Below are 19,656 nucleotides of genomic sequence, written 5' to 3'. Positions count from 1 at the left end.
TTTTGGTTGAGTTGAGATTGTGGGAATTAGTAAACCTTAAAAGGGTAAACTCGAGTTGTAATTTGTTAAACAAAGTTTAATTATAGTAGTTAGGATGTTAAAGAATTGGCCTTTATGTAGCTTTTTAAGACATTAAAGTGTTCAATGAACCTATACCCAAAATCCATCCACTAGGTAACTTAAGATAACAAGAATTTCAAATTAGGGATACACAGCGGACAGAAGAGTCACACAATAAAACCATTCTTAAAAACTCATTAAGTACATTTTACAACAACCGGCCAATCAAATATTACACATTATTTTTTAACATTGGCTTGATAACACCGGGTTTAACCTATTATTTTTTTAAAGAATGGATAAATACAATTTGTACCATACGATGCAGCGCAGACTTCAACGTTCTTTGGACAACAATGGCTCCGACTGGGAATCTCTGTCCTTGGGGAGTGGCGGCCTGCCATTACCAGATTCTAAGTCGGTAACTGGAAACTTCTCCGCTCTCTCTTTCGACAATCGAGCAAACAAACTTGGTTTGTCTTCTAATGAAGAAAGTGGCGTGTGTGAACTGTCAGATCCTGCTTTCAAGCTTTGAACATGTTGCAAGCAAACTTGCACAGCATCATGTACTCTCACAAAGTACCATTCTTTACCTATCAACTCCACCAGACCGGATTTTGACAGGGTGAGCAGAACTTCTGGGTTTGGATTGGATATTGCAATCTGCAAGAATAAGCTCAAATTAGTAAGTGGGAACACTGTAGACCTGTGGTGATAATTTCAAGCATTCTAACAGTCGTTGAAAATTCACAATCTTATTCTACCTGAACGTCCCGTAATTTGTACTCCTGATATAGGTCTTTCAAAGCTTGAACAGCACTAGAGTCTATGTAGGTCACAGCTGCATTCATAACCACATGCTATGATTAGAAGAACGAGCCAGAGTTATCATCATTATTCCTTTCATAATTTAGTTGCGAGCAACCATAGTACAAAAGAACATTTACAAACTCAGTAAAATGTGGACAATGTAATTCAACACTCCAGGGAACTTAAAAATAATGGAAATGATCGGCACCTGCCGAAAACATCAACTGGACATATATGTCACAGTTAATTACAATTAGATGTTTTAATAACCTCACGACACTGAACGACTTATGAGTCGTGTTAACCATTAGTGTCACAAGTGTTAATTATATAATCACATTACTTTACCCATTAGATGATAGCTTATTTAGAGCTTAAACACATTAATAATACATTATATGCCTCTTTGTGAACAGGGCAAGGAACACTTACGTGCCATCTCAAGAATCACAAAATAAATTCTTTCAACCTCAGGTCCACGGCTTTTAGAACTATCAACATGAACTTCATATTCACGCAACCTGATAAGAAAACTCTAGATGAATTAAAGTATGCTCTCGATTGGAAAAATATCAATTACAACTCACTTCTCATTACCTGTCCTTTATGAAACTCGTGTTTGCAAAATAAATTGGAGCATCAACACGAACAATTACAATTCCATTATATTTATATGCTTCAGGATACTGTTTAACATTCCTATAAACAGTTGTCCCAGGCAAACGACCCAAAACAGCTGCAGTGAAGACCAAACAATAATGTCAGCATAGTTACATATCTTACAATATTTTCACACGTGTAGACATACCAGTTTTGAAAAATATACTCTTTTCTTGGATGAAAGATTGATTTTTTTTTTATTGGTTATATTGAAGTTGAAAGGCATACAATTTTATATTTTAAAAACTATAGGCATGCATAGATGCCTACTTAACAATCACATTTCAAATAGCTTCAGGAATTCTGTATTGATATACACTCCTTAATCCTTATAGCATTTGATTAAAATAATGAATTGACGTCCCAAGTGAAGTATTTCAAACACATGATCAAATCCAGATGCCTTAATTCAGGATTGACCCATTGCAACCTAAAACAAATGGTCCTATCATATTTTGCAATTATTTCCCTGTCTTTAGCTGTTGGCACTTTTAGCTTTGATTCCAGTCTTTCAATAGTTATGCTAATGATGATCGTTTGGTATCCGATCTCTTGCATTTTTCAGGGGAAACCTAACGGGTTCTGCAATATTGTTATTCATCAGAAAAAAACATATTTCCGAAGATCATAAATGTTTTATTTTCTTATTTATGTACCCACATGCATAAATACCCAATTTTAGTCACTTATCATTTTAGGTTCAAGGTACTCATTTGAAAGAAATTTTATAAATTAAAAATTCCATGAATTACATGACATGATATTCACACAAGTTAGCATCTATAATGTGATTCAACTTTATACACATCATATAAGTGTGGAACAAACAAAGAGCATGCATAATTTCTGAACCTATACAAATCAACTTACCAATATGTGGATTTGCTGACTCATGAATGACAAAAGCAAGTGAAAACCCAACCTACAATAAAAAACCTTATAAAGTGAGAAATGTGATTATCTTAGCATATGGAAAACACAACTTTTGCCTGTTCAATACTAGAAAATAATTTGATATCAGTTATATTTGAATGAATCCGGTATCTAAAGAAATGATTCTATAAGCATTTCTTCTTCTCAGTATGAAAACAAATCACTAAAGTTTTAGCCAGCAAACATAGCTCCTCAATGAATATGCATAACCAGATAAATACTTCAACCTCACTAAGTAGATGCATCAAAATGTGAACAGTTTCTAACAAAAAATTCAGAATTTTTTTTTTTTGAAATTATAATGCAATTACAACATAACAAAAAAAATAAAAATCCAACGTGTACTCACCCCAACAAGGACACCGATCTCAATGCCAAGGAACAATGTTGTAGTGCTAGTAATGGTCCAAAGAATAAAATCTTTCTTATCAACACGCCACAAAAAAATGGCCTCCTCGTAATCTACCTGAAAAATCATGCCAAGAATTAAGAATGTACGGTTGACAAACAAGTTAACCATCCAAAGTGGTATAGCAGCTAAACAGATATTTTCTACATTGCTTGAATGCATAAACCATAAATTTAATTAGTTTAGACATTAAGATATTCAATATACACCTAATTGTTGGACACATAACATTTCTCTTCTACCAATAATAAGACTTAACACTAACTAAATGAACACATCAATACAGTGAATTGGATTTCAATATGAAACCACCCAAACCTATGTTATCAAACAAAGACTAACATTCTCATGACAGTTTGAACAGGGATAGAGTCAACCTCTGATTTTCAACATTATATTTTCCATTTTCTACTGCATAAAACCAGTAACGCCACCTTTTCCACTATTTCTATATTGAATAAAACTATCACTTCTAAATACCCATGGATGCTGAACAATTAATAGTTGAGCATAAAGGGGATTTCTTACCAGACCTATCACAGCAGAGATCACAATAGCAGCAAGGGTACACTGGATTATTGAAGCCAGAAAATTCATCATCAGCATTCCAGAAAAGAAAATGCATTTCTTACATTCCAGTGATAGACGAAAATAACATAAACAAAATTTAGAAAATAAGAGAAAGAAAAGGTAAAAAGTGGTATTCTTTTAAAAGGAAAAGTGTTCTTTCCATTAAAATATATGTTTAAAATTTATAGTAATTATGTATGTTTAAAACTTAAAGAGAAAAGTTCTCAAAACATTCTGTTTGTGTTTTTTTCATGAGAAAAAAATAGAAGACTCCGAAAAAAAGCAATAAAACAAGTTGTATTATAGCATTGATTTTCAAGACTAAAATAAATGGACCTAGAATTTAAATCATTCTGCAAGTCTTAATGCCATATCCATTTATTCTTGATTTATGAATGGGAAAGATCTTTACTAGCAAATAAAATACTTGTTTTTATTTCTAGAATAAGAATTTGCAGTAAAGAATTTTCCCGTGTGTGCACACATCAGAATACCAACATAAGTCATTTGTAAAATGTCTAAAGTAGAACTTCCATTGAATACGAGGGAAAACCTTTTTCAAACAAGATCAATGACCTATAAATACTTGAAAACAAACCTGAGGTATGTACTCAAATAATGGTGTTAGAAACATAAGTGCACAGATCATTATAATTCCTGAAACAATCCCAGATACCCCAGATTTTGCACCACTCTCATAATTTACAGCTGACCTTGAAAAGGATCCTGCATTACTCATTCAAAAAATTGAAATATTTTAATATGATATATCTTTTACATGTAAAGAATAAGCTCTTTCAAGTAAAATCATAGTGTTGAAATTAATTGAGGCTTTGGAACCAAAAGCAAAGTAGCCAACTACAAAGACTCTTTATTTTCAGAGTCCAATTGAATACTTACCTGTGGTGGGGTATGCTGAAAAGAATGAACCAAGAACATTGGAAACACCAAGACCAAACAACTGTCCAAAAATATCAGTGAAATTAGTTGTCAAGTATTTTAACCCAAAAATATTAGATTCTTGCATAAACATTTGGGAGGGGACTCTGGACCTGTCCAGTAAGATGTAGGAGAATTAAGTATATCTTGCAAAGAAATCTACCTCTTGATTTGAATCCAACTCATACCCATTCTTCGCTGCTAATGCCTTGGCAATTCCCACTGATTCCTGTAGGTTGATAAATAATTTAATTGGAAAAACATTCCCACGACAATTTTCTTTAAATCATAGAGGAGAAAAAGGAAAACTTACCAGTATAGCCACACCGGTTATGAGAATAGCAGTTGGAATTAAGGACTGTGCATACTCAAAAGCTTTTGGAACAGAAAATTTTGGTAAGCCTTGAGGTATATCTCCCACCTAATTAAAAAACCACATTATTTGTTAATTCTATAAGCTTAATCAAACATGTTAGTCAGTTGCTGACCTTAGTCATACATAATTCTCATTTACAAAAGCATTCATATGTGACAATAACAAGAGAAGTAAACCATTAAGAATACTAGCATGACTTCAAGACATTCAAATGAAAGAAGACACTATCCAATATAAACAAATTAACGTGATTACTATGTTTCGAGATTACACTAAGCCAAGAAAATTAAGTCAACGTGATCAGTTCACCATTTTGTTCATTGGTGTAATCGCAAATGGTGACGAGACATTGTTTGTGCCTCCTGTTTTTCAATAAAAAAATTGTTTGCTTATTGAAAAAACTACTTTTTTCGTTCATGTTTCTCTCCTAGAAAATAAATGTCAAAAATTCAGCCAATTTTCTCAATTTGATATTACAGGGGTTCAATAACAAAATGTTTTAATTCTGGTATATTATAGTTAAATCTAGTTAATATTACCCACATGCAACTTCATTCCTTATCTATTACATTTGTAGCTTTGCCTAGATTCATATCACTATAACCTTGTAATAAATTATGTATATCATGAAGTCAAAAATTCATGCTATATATTTGATACTCACCAAAGAAATTGACGGTGGATGAAAAACTTTAGCAAAAATTGTTCCCAGAACTACTGCTGTAAGAGGACCAGAAGCTCTCAAGAATCGCAAGTACTTCCTTGATTTTCCCTGGTTGTATAACATCCATACAATGAGAAGGATGTCGATATCTAATATAAGTACTTTACCGAACATCAGAGATAGATTCATACGAGGTGTTTCATGACAAGTAGTATCGCAAGCATAATGGATCCCATCACAAAAGGTGGCCATGAAAACTATAAAAAGGAAAAAGAAAAACAGCTCTGTCAAAGAAGGGGCTTGATAAGCGAAAGCAGCATAATGACTGGGGAAAAAAAATGTAAACAGAAGAACGTATGGTGATTATCAAGTATTAATTTATTAGATGTTAGGCTGAAGTTCAAAATGGAATATTGATTACAAAGGACATGTTATGGACATAAAAGGGTATTCTAATTTGATGAATTGAGATTAAACATAAAAAAATAAGGACATAAAGAAATGGGATCCCAATTAAAGATTTTAAACTCTAGGAAATTAAAGGGATGTGTTGATTAATTTAATGTAGTTTATATTGTTTAGATGTAACTGGAAATTAGTTTTGTACCCATTTTCGTTTGTGTTCAGAGGCAGCAATGCTAAACTCTAAGTTCTTTGGCAAATTACAACCTTCTGGGTTGTTTGCTGCAATCAAATTCCAGGTTGACATTGATGCTAAAGGAACCTCAAATGTTAAGCTTAAGTTTTTTTTTTCCTCTTCTCAAATTAATTTTCAATTATTTAATTATTTTAGGCTTCACAGACCCAGTTTACTTGGAAAGAATGGAAAGTTAAGTCCTCAAAAATCATCATCCTTCCTTGTGCAGACTCCAAGACCCCATCAAACCCAGAATTTCAATTCAACAAGTACTGGACAGTTCACCATTTTCTCTACAAAACTAACTTTCGTCGAATTTAATCCTAATTTTGTTGGTTTCCTACATGATTTAGTTCTCACTTATTAGCAGCATCTATAAGTACATGTAACATGTAGTCAAGGTTAAAAATTAAAAAGAAGCAAAAGAATTAATTCTCTGTAACAGTACGTTAAGCACAACTTTTTACCATAAAAATTGCAAGCAAACCATAAACACCTGGGTAAAAAACTCCACTGAATAATTCAAATTTCAAATGAAATACACACCTTATCTGCTCCATCTATTATACTCTTAACTACTGGAATGATCTTGCTACTTCTGTCTACATCATACCCCAAGAAATACTTAGCTTGAGATAAACCAATGACAATAGCTGAAGAAGTTGTAAAGCCAGAAATCACTGAATGGCTAATGAAACGAATAAGCCATCCAAGCCTGAAATACCCAAAATACAAGTATATATATGTTATGATTTAAATCCCTTTCATAAAAAGTCAGACCCGATGCCTAGTGCTTAGCCTGCAGAATCATATAACTGCTACCGGAGTCCAATCTCTCCTCTTGTTATAAAGCAGTCAGCTAGTAACTTACCATGGCGTTAAAGCAAGCATGTCTATAGGCATACCAAATAATCATTTAATCACATTTATATGTCTAGATGCATGAACACACCAAACAAAATAGACTTATATATCTAGTTAGAGTTTTAGATGCGTGAAAGAGAAAGAACAAGGAAGGAAAAATTCATGCAAGGTTTCCTAGCCAAGTTAAGAACGTATATCTATATTGATAAATAAGCAATGGCGAGAATACCTCAATAGTCCCATTATACACTCCATTATCCCCACCATAAGGGACAGTAATATTGCAAGCTCTGTGTATAATTCACTGGACGAGTCAGCTATGCCACTTAGCACGTTAGATACCAAGAGGGAAACCAATGCCACTGGGCCTACTGCAAGCTGGCGAGAAGACCCGAATATGGCATACACAAATATAGGCACAAAACCAGAGTCTTCCTTGCAAAGAGAAATAACATTAATAAGCAGACATTACACAAAAATTTCAGGATGAAAAACGTTGATGGCACATAGAAGTATCATGAAAATGTAGATAAACAATTTTAAACTAACAGATAACTGGTGAGGGCGAAAGGATAGAATTCCATCGACATTCAAATTGGCAAGAACAGCATGGTTGATTAGAACAATGAGAGATAAGACTCTTCTAAATGTCACACCAAACTTCACTCTTCTAAACTTTTAGCAATACAATGTGGGAAATTGCTTTACCCGAAAAGTCAAAAGTTAATCCAAATCATATCAGGAAAAAAAGAAAGAATTATAACACTGCAAATTCAGAAGACAATTAAACACGGAATTGTCCTTAACTATAAATAAACAATCCAAAAGATTCATCCAGAGCACGGAAGTTCAGTAATCTTACAGAGTCCATATATCGGTTCAAGTCCAGCCAATTTTGCATACGACATCGACTGCATCAACAATTAACAAAAACAAACATCGATTATCTCAAAACTACACAACGAGCTAGCAATTCAAAATTCATTACACAGAAAACAAGCATCTATCGACTACCTGAGGAACGAGCATGACACCGACGGTGATTCCGGCCATGAGATCGACCTGGAAATACTCGCGCCATTTATAGATGCGAATCCAGCGTAGGCAAGGGAGGAAGAACTCAAGCCACTCGAGCCACGTCATCTGCCTGAGCTTCGCGGTCCACCGCGCGAAGGCGACGTTCGCCGGCGGAGACGAGGACGAGGTGGCGGTCGGATGCTGAAGAGGAATGATCCTTACAGGACGTGCGCCGGTCGCGGAGGACGGCATGGTTGAAGCAACGGCAGCGGCGGCGGGGAGGTCGTAGAAACTTGGCGATGCGTAGCTTATCTCCATGCGCACCGCCGGCGCATTATATGTATATTTATATAGTTGAGAGTTCAGCAGAGCATGCAGTCGCAGTGGCGCATGGTTTAGACGATGAATGAGAACGCAAATGCGAATTCAAAAATGAATGCTATGGTTTTGAGAAATTAAGGAAACTACAGAAATTATAAAATGGGACCCATAATCTACATCATCACCATTCAATAATTAATTTAACCAAAATATTATGTAATTAAGGTTAGTAGAGACGTGGGGAAAACTTCACCACGTTTTTTCCTTTTCCCTTCCCTTTTATCTTCATTCAAGATTCTCAATACCCATTAATATTAATATATTCACACCAATCAAAAACTTTCACTAAAATTAACTATTAAGAGATGTTAATTGATTGGGATATTAATATAAGCAATTTATTAAACTAGTTTAGATTTCAATGTTAATTATTAATTACTAATATTAATATTTATTAACAAAATTGCGCGTCTAAAAATAGTGTTGTGAAAATAGGTTGAAACCTATGAGCCAATACAACTCATCACTTGTTTGAGTCAGGTTGGATTAAAAAAAATGCAAAGTTTTGATATAAGATAATTTTGACTCAGCTTACTCGGGTTCAATCCGTGGTGAGTCGTATTGGCTCACAACCCACCTGTTTTTTAATTAAATAAAATAAATTAATTATTTAATGAAACAAAAAATATTGCAACTCAAATCGTTATTATGCAAAATTCTTTTTTATATCAATTAGTATAATTATTATCGTTTCAATTTAATCTGTAAAAAATCTTCTTATAAGAATTTGAAAAAAGGTTTAGTAAACCAACTCGTTTAATCCATTAATCTATGATCGAGTTTAAATTTTTTCGACTGTTAACTCACTAATTTACTAATCCGTAATAAGGTTCAAATTTGATTGAGTTATTGACGGTAAATTATTGGATTATAAAATAAGTATAATTTTTTAATTGAAAAGTGTTCGATTTTAGTAGTAAAAACGAAATTAAGTCTTCAATTTAATTTCATTAAAGTTGGTTTCGATGAGTTAAAAACTATAATGAATCAATTAAATTGGTTTTTAATTATTACTTTAATTCCTTTTATTATTAATATTAATATTTTGAATTATGACACTGAAAATCCGTCAGAGTTTCAATTTTTTTATGGAATGACGTTTTTTACATTAAAATAACGGTTTTAAAATTTGATATAATTTTTTCCTGAACAATAATTTATCATCGAGTTTGTAAATTTATTAACAGAAAACTGTTGTAATAACTTGTCAATAACTATATATTTAAACATATTTTTTATTCTGTCAAAAAACTTTTTTTATATACTTAAATGTTAAGTTTTAATCACGGGCAAGAATAAATTAAATTTTTATATAATTACACAAATCTTTTTCTTTTTTCACTAAAGACCAAAGAAATAATACAAAATGCTTAAATTTATTAATTTATTAAAAAGTTTGAAAATTTGATGCAAAGACAAAAAGGAAGTTACACGTGTCAGTGTGTTAGCCACAAGGGTAGGTCCTTAATTATTAATAATTAATTAATTAGTTAATGATTAATTAATTAGTTAAAGCAATGAGGGTTCCAATTATTATAAAATAAGAATTGAGTTAGTTTATTTATTTACGTCAACTGGAATTTAATAACTAAGCACTGTGACATAGGGATTTGTGGCGGAACAGAATTGAGAAAAGAATATTGTTTGAAAAAACACGTTTGAGAATTGAATTATTGAGATGCACCTAGACTTTTATTTGGTCACATTCAAACTTTCAGATTGAGGACCAATCTTTCTTGCTGGAAAATTTTTATTATATTATATACTTTTAACACGTATAATAGATTCACGTTAAGAATTAAGGCTTAAGATAGTTAGTGTTTTCTTTTTCTCTTTTATCTTTTAAAATGTTTTTTAAAAATAAAATGGTGAAGAATAAGATTTCAAAACAGATAATACTTTTAATATATTGGATATATATGATAATTGACTCTAACAGTATTATTGGACAGAAAAGCAAAACATACTTTTACCTAATTCTTTTCTTCTTTTTTTTTTGGTAAGAATTGAATAATGATTTATTTAATTTTTAAATTATTTTATTGTGTATTTCAATTTTTTTACAAATGTTATAAACTTAAAATAAAATATTTGTGAAGATGGTATTTTAAAAGTGGTAATGAGATAAAAATAATGAGACTCTATTATTTTAATATTAAAAGATTTTAATATAAAAGGAATTGTTATAAACAAGTTTTATTATTTTGAAATACTATTGTTTCTCTATAAACCACTTTTCTAAAGTTTTCTATCTTTTCTCTAAGGGTTTTTACACCTTGTTCATCTGTTTGAAGATTGGAGGTCGTCTGTGTGATTCTCGCAGTGAGATCTTTAAATCTACCCGATCAATTTCTCAAAATAGAGTAAATTAGTTTTCTACTCTTTTCTCTAGTTTGGCTTTTTCTAATGCATGTAGGATTTTTCTTTGGCGCATTTTAGGTTTGATCTTTCTCTTAGGTACTCTACTGATCAGTGGTTCTAATAGTATATCCTAATCATGTTTTTGTGGTTTGTAGGTGTTATTTGGTCTCTTTGAGCTAAGGGAGCAGAGTCGGGTTCTCTAGAGCTAATTGGAGTTTCTAAGAGGTAAGGGAAGTTGAATACCTTGTTTTTAAGTTTTAAGTATGTTGATAATATGAGTTGGTATGATTAATTGAATTGATGAATTGAGCTTGTTGAAATTATGTTGTATTATGGCATGATTGTGTGAATTTGATTAGAAAATGATTTATATGATATTAAAAGCGCTTTGTTAAAGTTGTTTGTTGATTATGTCTATTTTGATTGCTTGAAATGGTGAAGTTGATGTTATAATTGACTAGAGAATTTGTGTTGAACCTTGAGGTAGTGAAAGATGAGAGTCTTTGCATGTTTTTGGTCAAATAAGGGGGTTTTGAGTAGTAAATTTCTAAAGGAGTGGTTTTGGAGAGAAGCATGATGTTTGGAGTTGATGTTTTGATTAATTAAGACTTGTTGAAATGTTAAAACCAATAAAATGTGATGCATTATGCAGCAGAGTAGTTGTGAGGGTGTGGTTGCATGATTTTATGTGTAATTTAGGGGTTTTAACTAGTGAGATTGTAAACTAGAAGGTCAGGGCTAAAGGTGAGGGTTTGTAACCTGTTATTAAGTCTATTAGGACTTGTTCCAACTGCTAGTTACAGAAATTGGGTATCGAAAAGTATAGAATTGACTTTGGTATGGTTTAAGGTAGTAAGTTGGTTTGAAGTAGTCATTTTGAGTTAGGGACCGGATTTCAGAGGGTTTAGAAGGTCTTAAGAACCTTTCAAAGTTGTGGGAGAAGTGTACAAGTGGTCTATAAAGTGTTGGAGTTTGTTGATAGTGCCTGAGTGCCCAATTTCAGTGGTCAGGGCGCTGAGCGCCAACCCCTGGGCACCCGGGCGACACTAGGTGCCCCTGACCGTCACTACACCAGTTTTGGGACGGGGGGTTTTAAGGTTCTGGATATCAGTTTTGAACGTTCTTTAGGTCGTTTTAGGAGTTTTAGACCTTTCCGGAGCGGCTGGTAAGGGTTTCTAAGCTATTTTCCTTACCTAATGTGGGTATCAATATGCTATAAAGAAAAAATGTGTTATTATGTGACTTCTGATGACTTACAATGGTGTTTTTGGTTGTTTAATGTGTAATAAGAGGTTTCATGTGATAATATGCAATGTTTGTGTGAAGTATATGTATATGAATATGATTTTGTATGAGATGTGATGATGATGTTCAAATAATATGTGAGGTGTGGAATTTAAGTATCGTGTGAGAAAGGAATTCTGAGGAAGAATATCCTAAGTTTGTTATGTATTGAAGTAGGGGTTTCGGGATTGGGAATGATTCTGATACTCTCAATAACCTCATCTCATATAGAGATGAGTGATTATGTCGTTGAGAGTAACAGGATGGGTATAGTCTATGGCTACTGGTTTAGATGTTTGACAGATTAGCCTTAGTGTATGACATTATTGGTGGTGGTTGAGGATGTGGTTATTATTATTATTTCTGAGCATGTTGTTGCACCATACACGGGTATAGGTTCCCCATGAGTCTACATCGATACATCTATCCAGATAGTTTGGGATTTTCAAGGTTGATGGGAATTACGTTATGTGTTGTTTGAGTTATAATATGAATGTGTATTATTATTGTTTTAAAAATGTATGTATGTTCTTTTGGTACTTTAGTTTATCCTTACTTTTGTGTTGTCTGTCTTTGCATATGTTTTCTCTTTAGATGATCACCTTAATAATGTAAGCTTAGGGAGACGTTCTTTACAGTTGTTTTAGGGAGAGGTGAAAGTAAAACAATTGAGAAGTTAGATAATTCTAAAGGTATAGATCTTATCTTTCGTAAATTTGCTTTCTTATAATGATTCCATTATCATATATGTAATATTCATTTTAATAATATTTTATTGTTAAAAATGAGATATTACAATATTAATATTTAAAAAAATAATGCAAAATAGCACAAATGAAGATTAAAAAAAACTACAATATCTTGTATTCTATCTGGAACATGTTATTTATTTATTTATAATATTAGACTATTTGAATTTTCTATAAATTTTTAAGGGATTCTAAATATGTTTGTTGAACCCAAACGGAATGTCGTATGACATTCAAATATGCTTGTTATATTTGAATGGTAGATGGAATGTTTCAACAATAAAAAATTATAGGAAATAATATAAAATAAAAAATCATTGTATTTTTAAATTAAATTAATTTATATGTTAAATTAAATTGATTTAAATGATTGACTCTGGACAAATTGAAAAACAAAACATATCTTTACCTAATTATTTTCTTTTTTTTTTGTAAGAATTGAATAATGATTGATTTAATTTTTAAATTGTTTTATTATGTATTTATTTTTTTAACAAATGTTATAAATTTAAAATAAAATATTAATATTTAAAGAAAATAATGCAAAATAGCATAAATGGAGATTAAAAAAAAACTACAATATCTTGTATTCTGGCTGGCACATAAATATGGTATTGTTATTTATTTATTTATTTATGAATATTAGACTATTTGAATTTCCTACAAATTTTTAAGGGATTTTTGTTGAACCCAAACGGAATGTTATATGACATTCAAATATGCTGGTTATATTTGAATGTTAGATGGGATGTTTCAAGGTATGTTTCAACAATAAAAACTTATACGAAACAATATAAAAAAGAAAATCATTGTATTTTTCAAAATTAAATCAATTTATATGTTAAAAGAAAATTCTGAAAAACATTAACTTCAAAAGTAAACTTGTTATTATTTTGGAACTTGGATATTTTTTCCATTCTATTATTGCATGATTGTGATTATATATGACATTTGTCTCATTATTTTTTCAAAAGGCCTTTGACATCATTTTAGTGACACATATTAACTTTTATTTAATACATATTATAAAAACAAAATAATTATTAAATAGTATATTTTTATATTTGTAAAAGAAAAAAAGAAAAGAAAAGTAAAAAAGATAATATTAAATGAATGTAAAAAATTTAGAAAAGATTATGTAAAGACTTATAATAAAAAATATATATAAGCGTTAGTGATTTACGAAATTTTTATCCAAATCGAACTATTGCCATCAAATATTCTTATCAAAGGGTTAAAGGTCATTCAAAGACATTTTATTCAACTTGTGAAATTATTCAAAATGAACTTTAATTGTATTGTTCGAGTGCCAAATGAAGGTTGTCAACACTTAAACATTAAAAACCTTAAATAATTAATAATTAATTGAATACTTTTTTAATAAATATTTATATTTATAGATATTTAGTTTTTTTTTCTAATAAAGTTAAATAACAAAAAGTTAATTCCACATGCTAGTTATCTCATAGCGTATTTTAGAGATTAAATAATTTACTAGAGCAATTCATTTATTTAGTAAACTTAAAATTTTTTAGAGTGAATAAGTTGTTTCAAAGAAAAAGTTAGAAAGAAATTGAAATTAGAAAAAAAAATCAAAAGATATTTAAAGTAATTAAAACAATTTGAAATTCAATAAAAGAAAGAAATTAAATTTTTACAACTAATTATTTTCTCTTTAAACATACATATATTGAAAACAATTATTTAATATGATTTAAATAATTAAATTTAACTAATATTATTGAGGTTTAATTTTAAAATATAATTATTTCTTAAAATAAATATTCAATTACTTTATAAAAAGATTGAAATGTAAAACATCTCTATCAAACCAAATATTTAGAAAATAAAGATAATTCAAATATAAACTATTTAGATATGATACCTTTCAATATTTTAAAATTTCAAAAATCCTTTATCCAAAGACAATATCATTTCAATTGAAATTATTGAGTCATTTTCAGACTATATTTCATTTGATTTTAATGTGGGAGATAACAAGAACATAGTAACGACTGATGATCGTAAGTACCACGGAAGTTGGTAGGAATGTAATTAATGAAACGAGTACATTATTTTTATTTTTTATTTTGCTTGTGTTTCCTCTGACGTGATTGTTGTCTATAATGGTATATATGCAAATGTTCGCTATGGTTATGTTCCGAAAATAATTTGGTCATATTCGCCGTTATGCACCGAATGTCCTTTAATTTATGCACGAACCATTTTGGAAAGAATGAATACTTAATTTTGTATTTATCTTAATTATCTGAATTTTGTATTTTTAAAAAAATCATAAACATCAACCATTTTGGAATGAATGAATACTTAATCCTCTTTTCAGTGAGATTTTTATACTTTTTATTGTATTATTTAATGTAAATAACTTATTAAATTTGGGAATTCAAGCGAGGTGATTAGGTCCAAATATTAAAATGAGATGAGACATGCATGAAGTCTTTAATAAATAAATGCAAGATAAATAAGACAATAAGGTCTACAAGTAAAAAATAGTCTTGTAAAAGAAGAACTTAGCATGTTATGTATATATTATCGTATTTGGTGATGTTAGAAATAACCAAGACCAGCACACAACCCCTTAAAGCTTAATTAAGGTAGAAAGAGTGCACTCTACAAGAATATAACGATTCTGTTTCCCCTAAATGGAACTTGGAAGGAAGGTCTTAACTGAAAAGACTATCTTGATATACATTTGGGAACATTGTCAGGTCTGCCAGAAAGTAGACTGATAGCTGCTGGTATAGCTAACAACTTCTTAGTGACTTGCTCAGAAGTTCAGATTCTGAACTACCATATACGGTTCACATTTACAACTGACAGGAGATGAAAGGGTAAATGAAAACAAGGACATTGGTTTTCCTTACTGCTGCTAAGAGTGAGATTGTGCATGCTCAGGTTTGTGACTGTACTCATAATCAAGATGAACAAAAGCACGCTCGATCTCGGGTAAAAGCTCAAGCTTCTCTTGCAATGATTCCCCGATATCATGGGCCTCTTGCAACTGCATATCTGCTGGCAGGACAATATCAACTTCAACAAAGTAGTGAGACCCGAATGTGTATGCTCGAACTGTATCAATGTGCCTCACAGCCTTGTGGTGGTTCCAGCATAGGTACGTGAGTTTCTGAAGATACTCAGGTGCAGCTGATTTTCCAACCAGGGAATTCACATTTTCCAACACTGTCATTGACCATGTACGAATGGTGTACAACGCCAGCTGCAGGAGTAAGAGTTGCACGTAAGTAAACCAAGTAAAAAACATTAAATGACCAGGTACAAAGTGGTGGTAAGTTAGATGTGCTCCAAAGAACCAATTGTAGTTCCCTAAAATCTTAGAACATCTCAAATAGATTCCACATATCTAAAATGTCCTATAATCATGAGAACCAGTTCTTGCAGCTAGAAGTCACCACAGCTTCCTCCAATGGTAAGCTTGAGTAAGAAATAGTGCTAAAACTTAAAAGCCTCACAAGAACTGTGATTGAGGATGTGTGCAAGGCATAAAAGGTGCATATCAAACCATCATAATATACGCATAGTTCAAGGACAGGCGTCCCATATTATGATAGCTAATTAGATAGAGTCACAATCAGCTGACATAGCAATGAGAAATTTCATCTTAAGAAAACAAGACCTCGATTTTTAAAAATATCAGGAACACATAGCAGAAGCTGAGAAACAGATGTCTACAATTGTTGATGGATAACACAACTTGAAATACTGTGATATTTTTCGTAAATTGTGGTTCTTTTACCTTCCGACCAAGCAATTAATCTGACTTATCAATTAATTCACAGAAAATTTGTAAAAAAAACGTCAAGCATTAGAGTCCCTTAGTGACAATTTAATATAATTTCTAATTTGTACAAGCTAAAATCGGAAATCTAACAATATAAAATTATTAGATATATTCTATTAGTCAAATAAAAGGAAACAATAATAAAAAAGAAGCCCTAATTGGATCCTAACTAACAACAGACATATTATCATCTTTTAACTTCAAGGAAAATTTGAGAACGAACATATATATCATTTTCTATGGCCACAAATAGCAAATCAAAACCTCCAACAAAAGGAAAGTATTAACTTACAATGATAGCACCAACAGGATCCATCCAATCATCAACATAATTTGCCAAAAGTGCAGCAATAAGACCAATGACATTAGTGATCACATCAAAGAAATGATCCTGGGCATAGGCTTTAATGATCTCATTAGTAAAAGTGCGGCAATAAATCATCAGTAAGAATTTCACCAAAGTCACCGAAAGCATAATCCCCACAACCCATCGCTCTTGTTCCTTGGTCAAGTTGAATGCATTGTCCTGGAAATGTTAATTCAATATTCAATATACATTAGAGTTACAAAGAAATAAAAGAGATTCAGGAACTAAATGAAAAATTATTGTCGTTCTATAAGTTTGGAGTCAACTTTGGCTCTGTAAATATACAACAAATCAACTTACAGTATATATTAATGTGCGGATAGACTCCAAGATGATTTGCAGTCCCAGTGTAGCCATGACAGAGGCAAAAACAAGAATTCCCTGTACAATTTAAAATTTCACTTTATAGTTTACTCTTTATACATTCGAGCATATACATACGCAGCCAAATTGTAGTATTCTTCCCTGATATGTAAATTGAATACAAAGTAACTCCTGATAATCACTGAGATCATATTACTGGTGATGATGATTCATATAATTTCAAACAGAATATTAATCAAGGAACTGACCAATGGTTGCATCCGTTTCTTTCCTATAGGATACTGATACGGGTTTGGTGTCTGCATGGAAAATGCAGTGAACCAGAGGATAAATCCAGAAAGAAGATCAAGAAGCGAGTCTAAAGTCGATGCAATGATGGCTAGGGAACCACTTCGTATTGATGCATAAACTTTGGCGACAAAAAGAACCATGTTTGCTACATTTGACAATCTGATGGCAAACGTCTCACTTCTTGCTAACTTGTCTCGCTCCTCCTGTCCACAGCAGTGGATATTCAGCCAAGGCTCTTGACTATATAACCAACGTAAATCTAGATAGCAAAAAACAGATAATGAAATTAAAACCTTCGACATTCCAGGAATAAAACCACGCTCTGCTAGGGCATCCATTTCAGTAAAGCCCTCAAGCACTTCAACTTGCTGCTGGTAGTACTCCGCAATATTATCCTCTTGACCTGAGGAAATATATAACAGAAGGAAAAAAAAAATAAGACAAGATCCATGAAATCCCATTCCATTTAGTAGAAAATATGTCATAAGCAGAGCATACCATTGCTTGGCTAATTAAAAAGATAAAAATTACAAAGAAAACTCAAAACTACATTGACCCTCAAGATCATATCCCTAACCTACCTTGTGAAATGGAAGAAAAAAGTAAAGATCATTCACAAATGAAGAAAATCATATTCAAAGAAACAATTATGCTTTAAACTTCCACGATCACAACTATAGGACAAATGAACTTCATATTATGGGCCACAAGAACTTTATAGAAAGCTTCAGAAACTGGAAAACTTGGAAAGTACAAGCTTCATAGCTCAACAGGCAGATGCTTATTGCAAACTGGGAAAGTATAAGCTTCAACAAAAGCAGGGTCCAAACAACCCATTTATTTATACAAATAAAGCAACAGACCAAAGGCACTCGGTTCAAATGCCAAGATCAATTTTATGAAACTTCTTCCACTAAAAACAGAGACCCAAAATGGAAAAAGAAAAAAGTAACAAAATAGTAGTTCAGCGTCCAAAAGAAGTTATGCCTCTACCCTCTAGAGCTTCCAAATGCAAAACCCTATAGTCCATCTTCCAGCAACTGCCCCAAAGAAGCAAGCAATACCCGATGCAACAAAAATCCACATCAACTTATTTAACATAGCCAAAAAGCCACCACATCCTCAACCCAAAACACAAAAAAGACCACACCCACTATAACTAGCCTGCTTCCAAATGCCTGCACACAATACTCAACCTGGCAAAAGGAGAACAAAAAAACAAAGCATTCTAGTCAAACTGAATGAAATCCAGTAATAATAACATCTCCGAGAAAGAAAAACAATATCTGGACTCAATGAAGAGGGGAAACTTTACACACAGAGAGAAAAAATGAAATGGAACAAAACATCACACTAAAACTGAAACCACCATTAACCACAACCACTAACGTAAAGCAAATTGCAGATTCCTATTCGAACAAAACAAACAGTGAAATAAAATCTGTCAGATTAAAAGAAAATAAAAAGCAGATTCCAAAATGAACAATAGCAATAATTGAAAATATTAAAATAAATAAATAAACAGAACGAAGATGCTATTGTACTGTTTTGTTACCTAGAACGCCATAACAGTCATAGAGTCCGCGAGAGGGTTTCACTTGCTTCTCCGTGTGCTCCGAAGATATCTGAAACCCCTCGAAGTTCAACCGCCAGGACCGGTCCCCATTGTTCGAATCTGAGAGCAACGAGCGCTGCTCCTCGCCGTGAAGCTCCGCCGTCTCCACCATTTCCCGGTCGCCTGAGAATCTTAAACGCCGTCGTTTTGGACAGCCCGGAAGGAGCAAAGAATGCAAGCAGGGTCGTCGTGGTTGGTGCTTGTTATAACAACAGCCGTAGCAGATTTTCGAACCGGTAAAGTGGGATTCATGAGAAAAAAAAATGATAAATAAACAAGAGAGTCTGTGACATGAGATCCGATAGGCGCGTGTACCACGCAGGTCATATTTCGGCACTTTCCGACACGCGTTGCGGTTTCATTGGGCAGTGCTGAAAATTCGCGCGTGTAATGGGGATTTATATCGTTACGCGTGGACGGCTTAGATTCCTTCAGCGCAAGATGTTTTTAATATGGCTGCTTTACTGGAGTAGGTTGAATCTGAACCGGTGGGGCCCGATTTGCGTAGTGTCCGGTTTTGGCATA

At 32.3% G+C, this 19,656-nt stretch overlaps 2 protein-coding genes across 5 annotated transcripts; both read right to left on the bottom strand.

The window, feature by feature from the left end:
* Positions 1 to 225: 225 nt before the first annotated feature.
* Positions 226 to 8,388, bottom strand: LOC108329368 (probable sulfate transporter 4.2). Of its 2 annotated transcripts, XM_017563541.2 has the most exons (17): positions 7,937 to 8,387; positions 7,785 to 7,833; positions 7,152 to 7,353; positions 6,605 to 6,773; positions 5,613 to 5,678; positions 5,422 to 5,529; positions 4,695 to 4,802; positions 4,545 to 4,610; positions 4,343 to 4,403; positions 4,041 to 4,168; positions 3,401 to 3,442; positions 2,813 to 2,929; positions 2,401 to 2,452; positions 1,468 to 1,606; positions 1,303 to 1,391; positions 825 to 901; positions 226 to 723 (listed from the first exon to the last, which is right to left on the bottom strand). In XM_017563541.2, the coding sequence occupies exons 1-17, from the start codon at positions 8,255 to 8,257 to the stop codon at positions 397 to 399; spliced, it is 2,121 nt and encodes a 706-aa protein (XP_017419030.1). In that variant the 5' UTR covers positions 8,258 to 8,387; the 3' UTR covers positions 226 to 396. The 2 variants fall into 2 exon arrangements, with proteins under 2 accessions (XP_017419030.1, XP_052729276.1); XM_052873316.1 differs by lacking the exon at positions 5,613 to 5,678 and having other exon boundaries at positions 7,937 to 8,388.
* Positions 8,389 to 15,225: 6,837 nt separating this feature from the next.
* Positions 15,226 to 19,393, bottom strand: LOC108329432 (metal tolerance protein 11). Of its 3 annotated transcripts, XM_017563626.2 has the most exons (7): positions 19,072 to 19,210; positions 18,510 to 18,712; positions 17,810 to 17,919; positions 17,474 to 17,719; positions 17,202 to 17,282; positions 16,827 to 17,060; positions 15,226 to 15,952 (listed from the first exon to the last, which is right to left on the bottom strand). In XM_017563626.2, exons 2-7 carry the CDS (start codon positions 18,544 to 18,546, stop codon positions 15,605 to 15,607), a joined length of 1,056 nt encoding a protein of 351 aa, XP_017419115.1. In that variant the 5' UTR covers positions 18,547 to 18,712; positions 19,072 to 19,210; the 3' UTR covers positions 15,226 to 15,604. The 3 variants fall into 3 exon arrangements, with proteins under 3 accessions (XP_017419115.1, XP_017419114.1, XP_017419116.1); XM_017563625.2 differs by lacking the exon at positions 18,510 to 18,712 and having other exon boundaries at positions 19,072 to 19,393; XM_017563627.2 differs by lacking the exons at positions 18,510 to 18,712; positions 19,072 to 19,210 and adding an exon at positions 18,098 to 18,472.
* Positions 19,394 to 19,656: the final 263 nt, after the last annotated feature.

Source organism: Vigna angularis, chromosome 2 (assembly GCF_016808095.1).
Source record: "Vigna angularis cultivar LongXiaoDou No.4 chromosome 2, ASM1680809v1, whole genome shotgun sequence".
Taxonomy (NCBI): domain Eukaryota; kingdom Viridiplantae; phylum Streptophyta; class Magnoliopsida; order Fabales; family Fabaceae; genus Vigna; species Vigna angularis.
The sequence above is the reverse complement of the archived record's forward strand: the minus strand, read 5'-3'. Positions and strand labels throughout refer to the sequence as shown.

What these genes read in the sequence shown, in the direction of transcription:
- LOC108329368 (XM_017563541.2), bottom strand. Translation starts at nt 8,257, where the DNA reads ATGGAGATAAGCTACGCATCGCCAAGTTTCTACGACCTCCCCGCCGCC. An exon ending in ATCCACCGTCAATTTCTTTG is followed by an intron (nt 4,803 to 5,421) that starts GTGAGTATCAAA and finishes TTTTTTAATTAG; the next exon opens with GTGGGAGATATACCTCAAGG. An exon ending in TATTTGAGTACATACCTCAG is followed by an intron (nt 3,443 to 4,040) that starts GTTTGTTTTCAA and finishes TCAATAATCCAG; the next exon opens with TGTACCCTTGCTGCTATTGT.
- LOC108329432 (XM_017563625.2), bottom strand. Translation starts at nt 19,243, where the DNA reads ATGGTGGAGACGGCGGAGCTTCACGGCGAGGAGCAGCGCTCGTTGCTC. An exon ending in TGACTGTTATGGCGTTCTAG is followed by an intron (nt 17,920 to 19,071) that starts GTAACAAAACAG and finishes ATATTTCCTCAG; the next exon opens with GTCAAGAGGATAATATTGCG. An exon ending in AGAAACGGATGCAACCATTG is followed by an intron (nt 17,283 to 17,473) that starts GTCAGTTCCTTG and finishes TAAATTGTACAG; the next exon opens with GGAATTCTTGTTTTTGCCTC.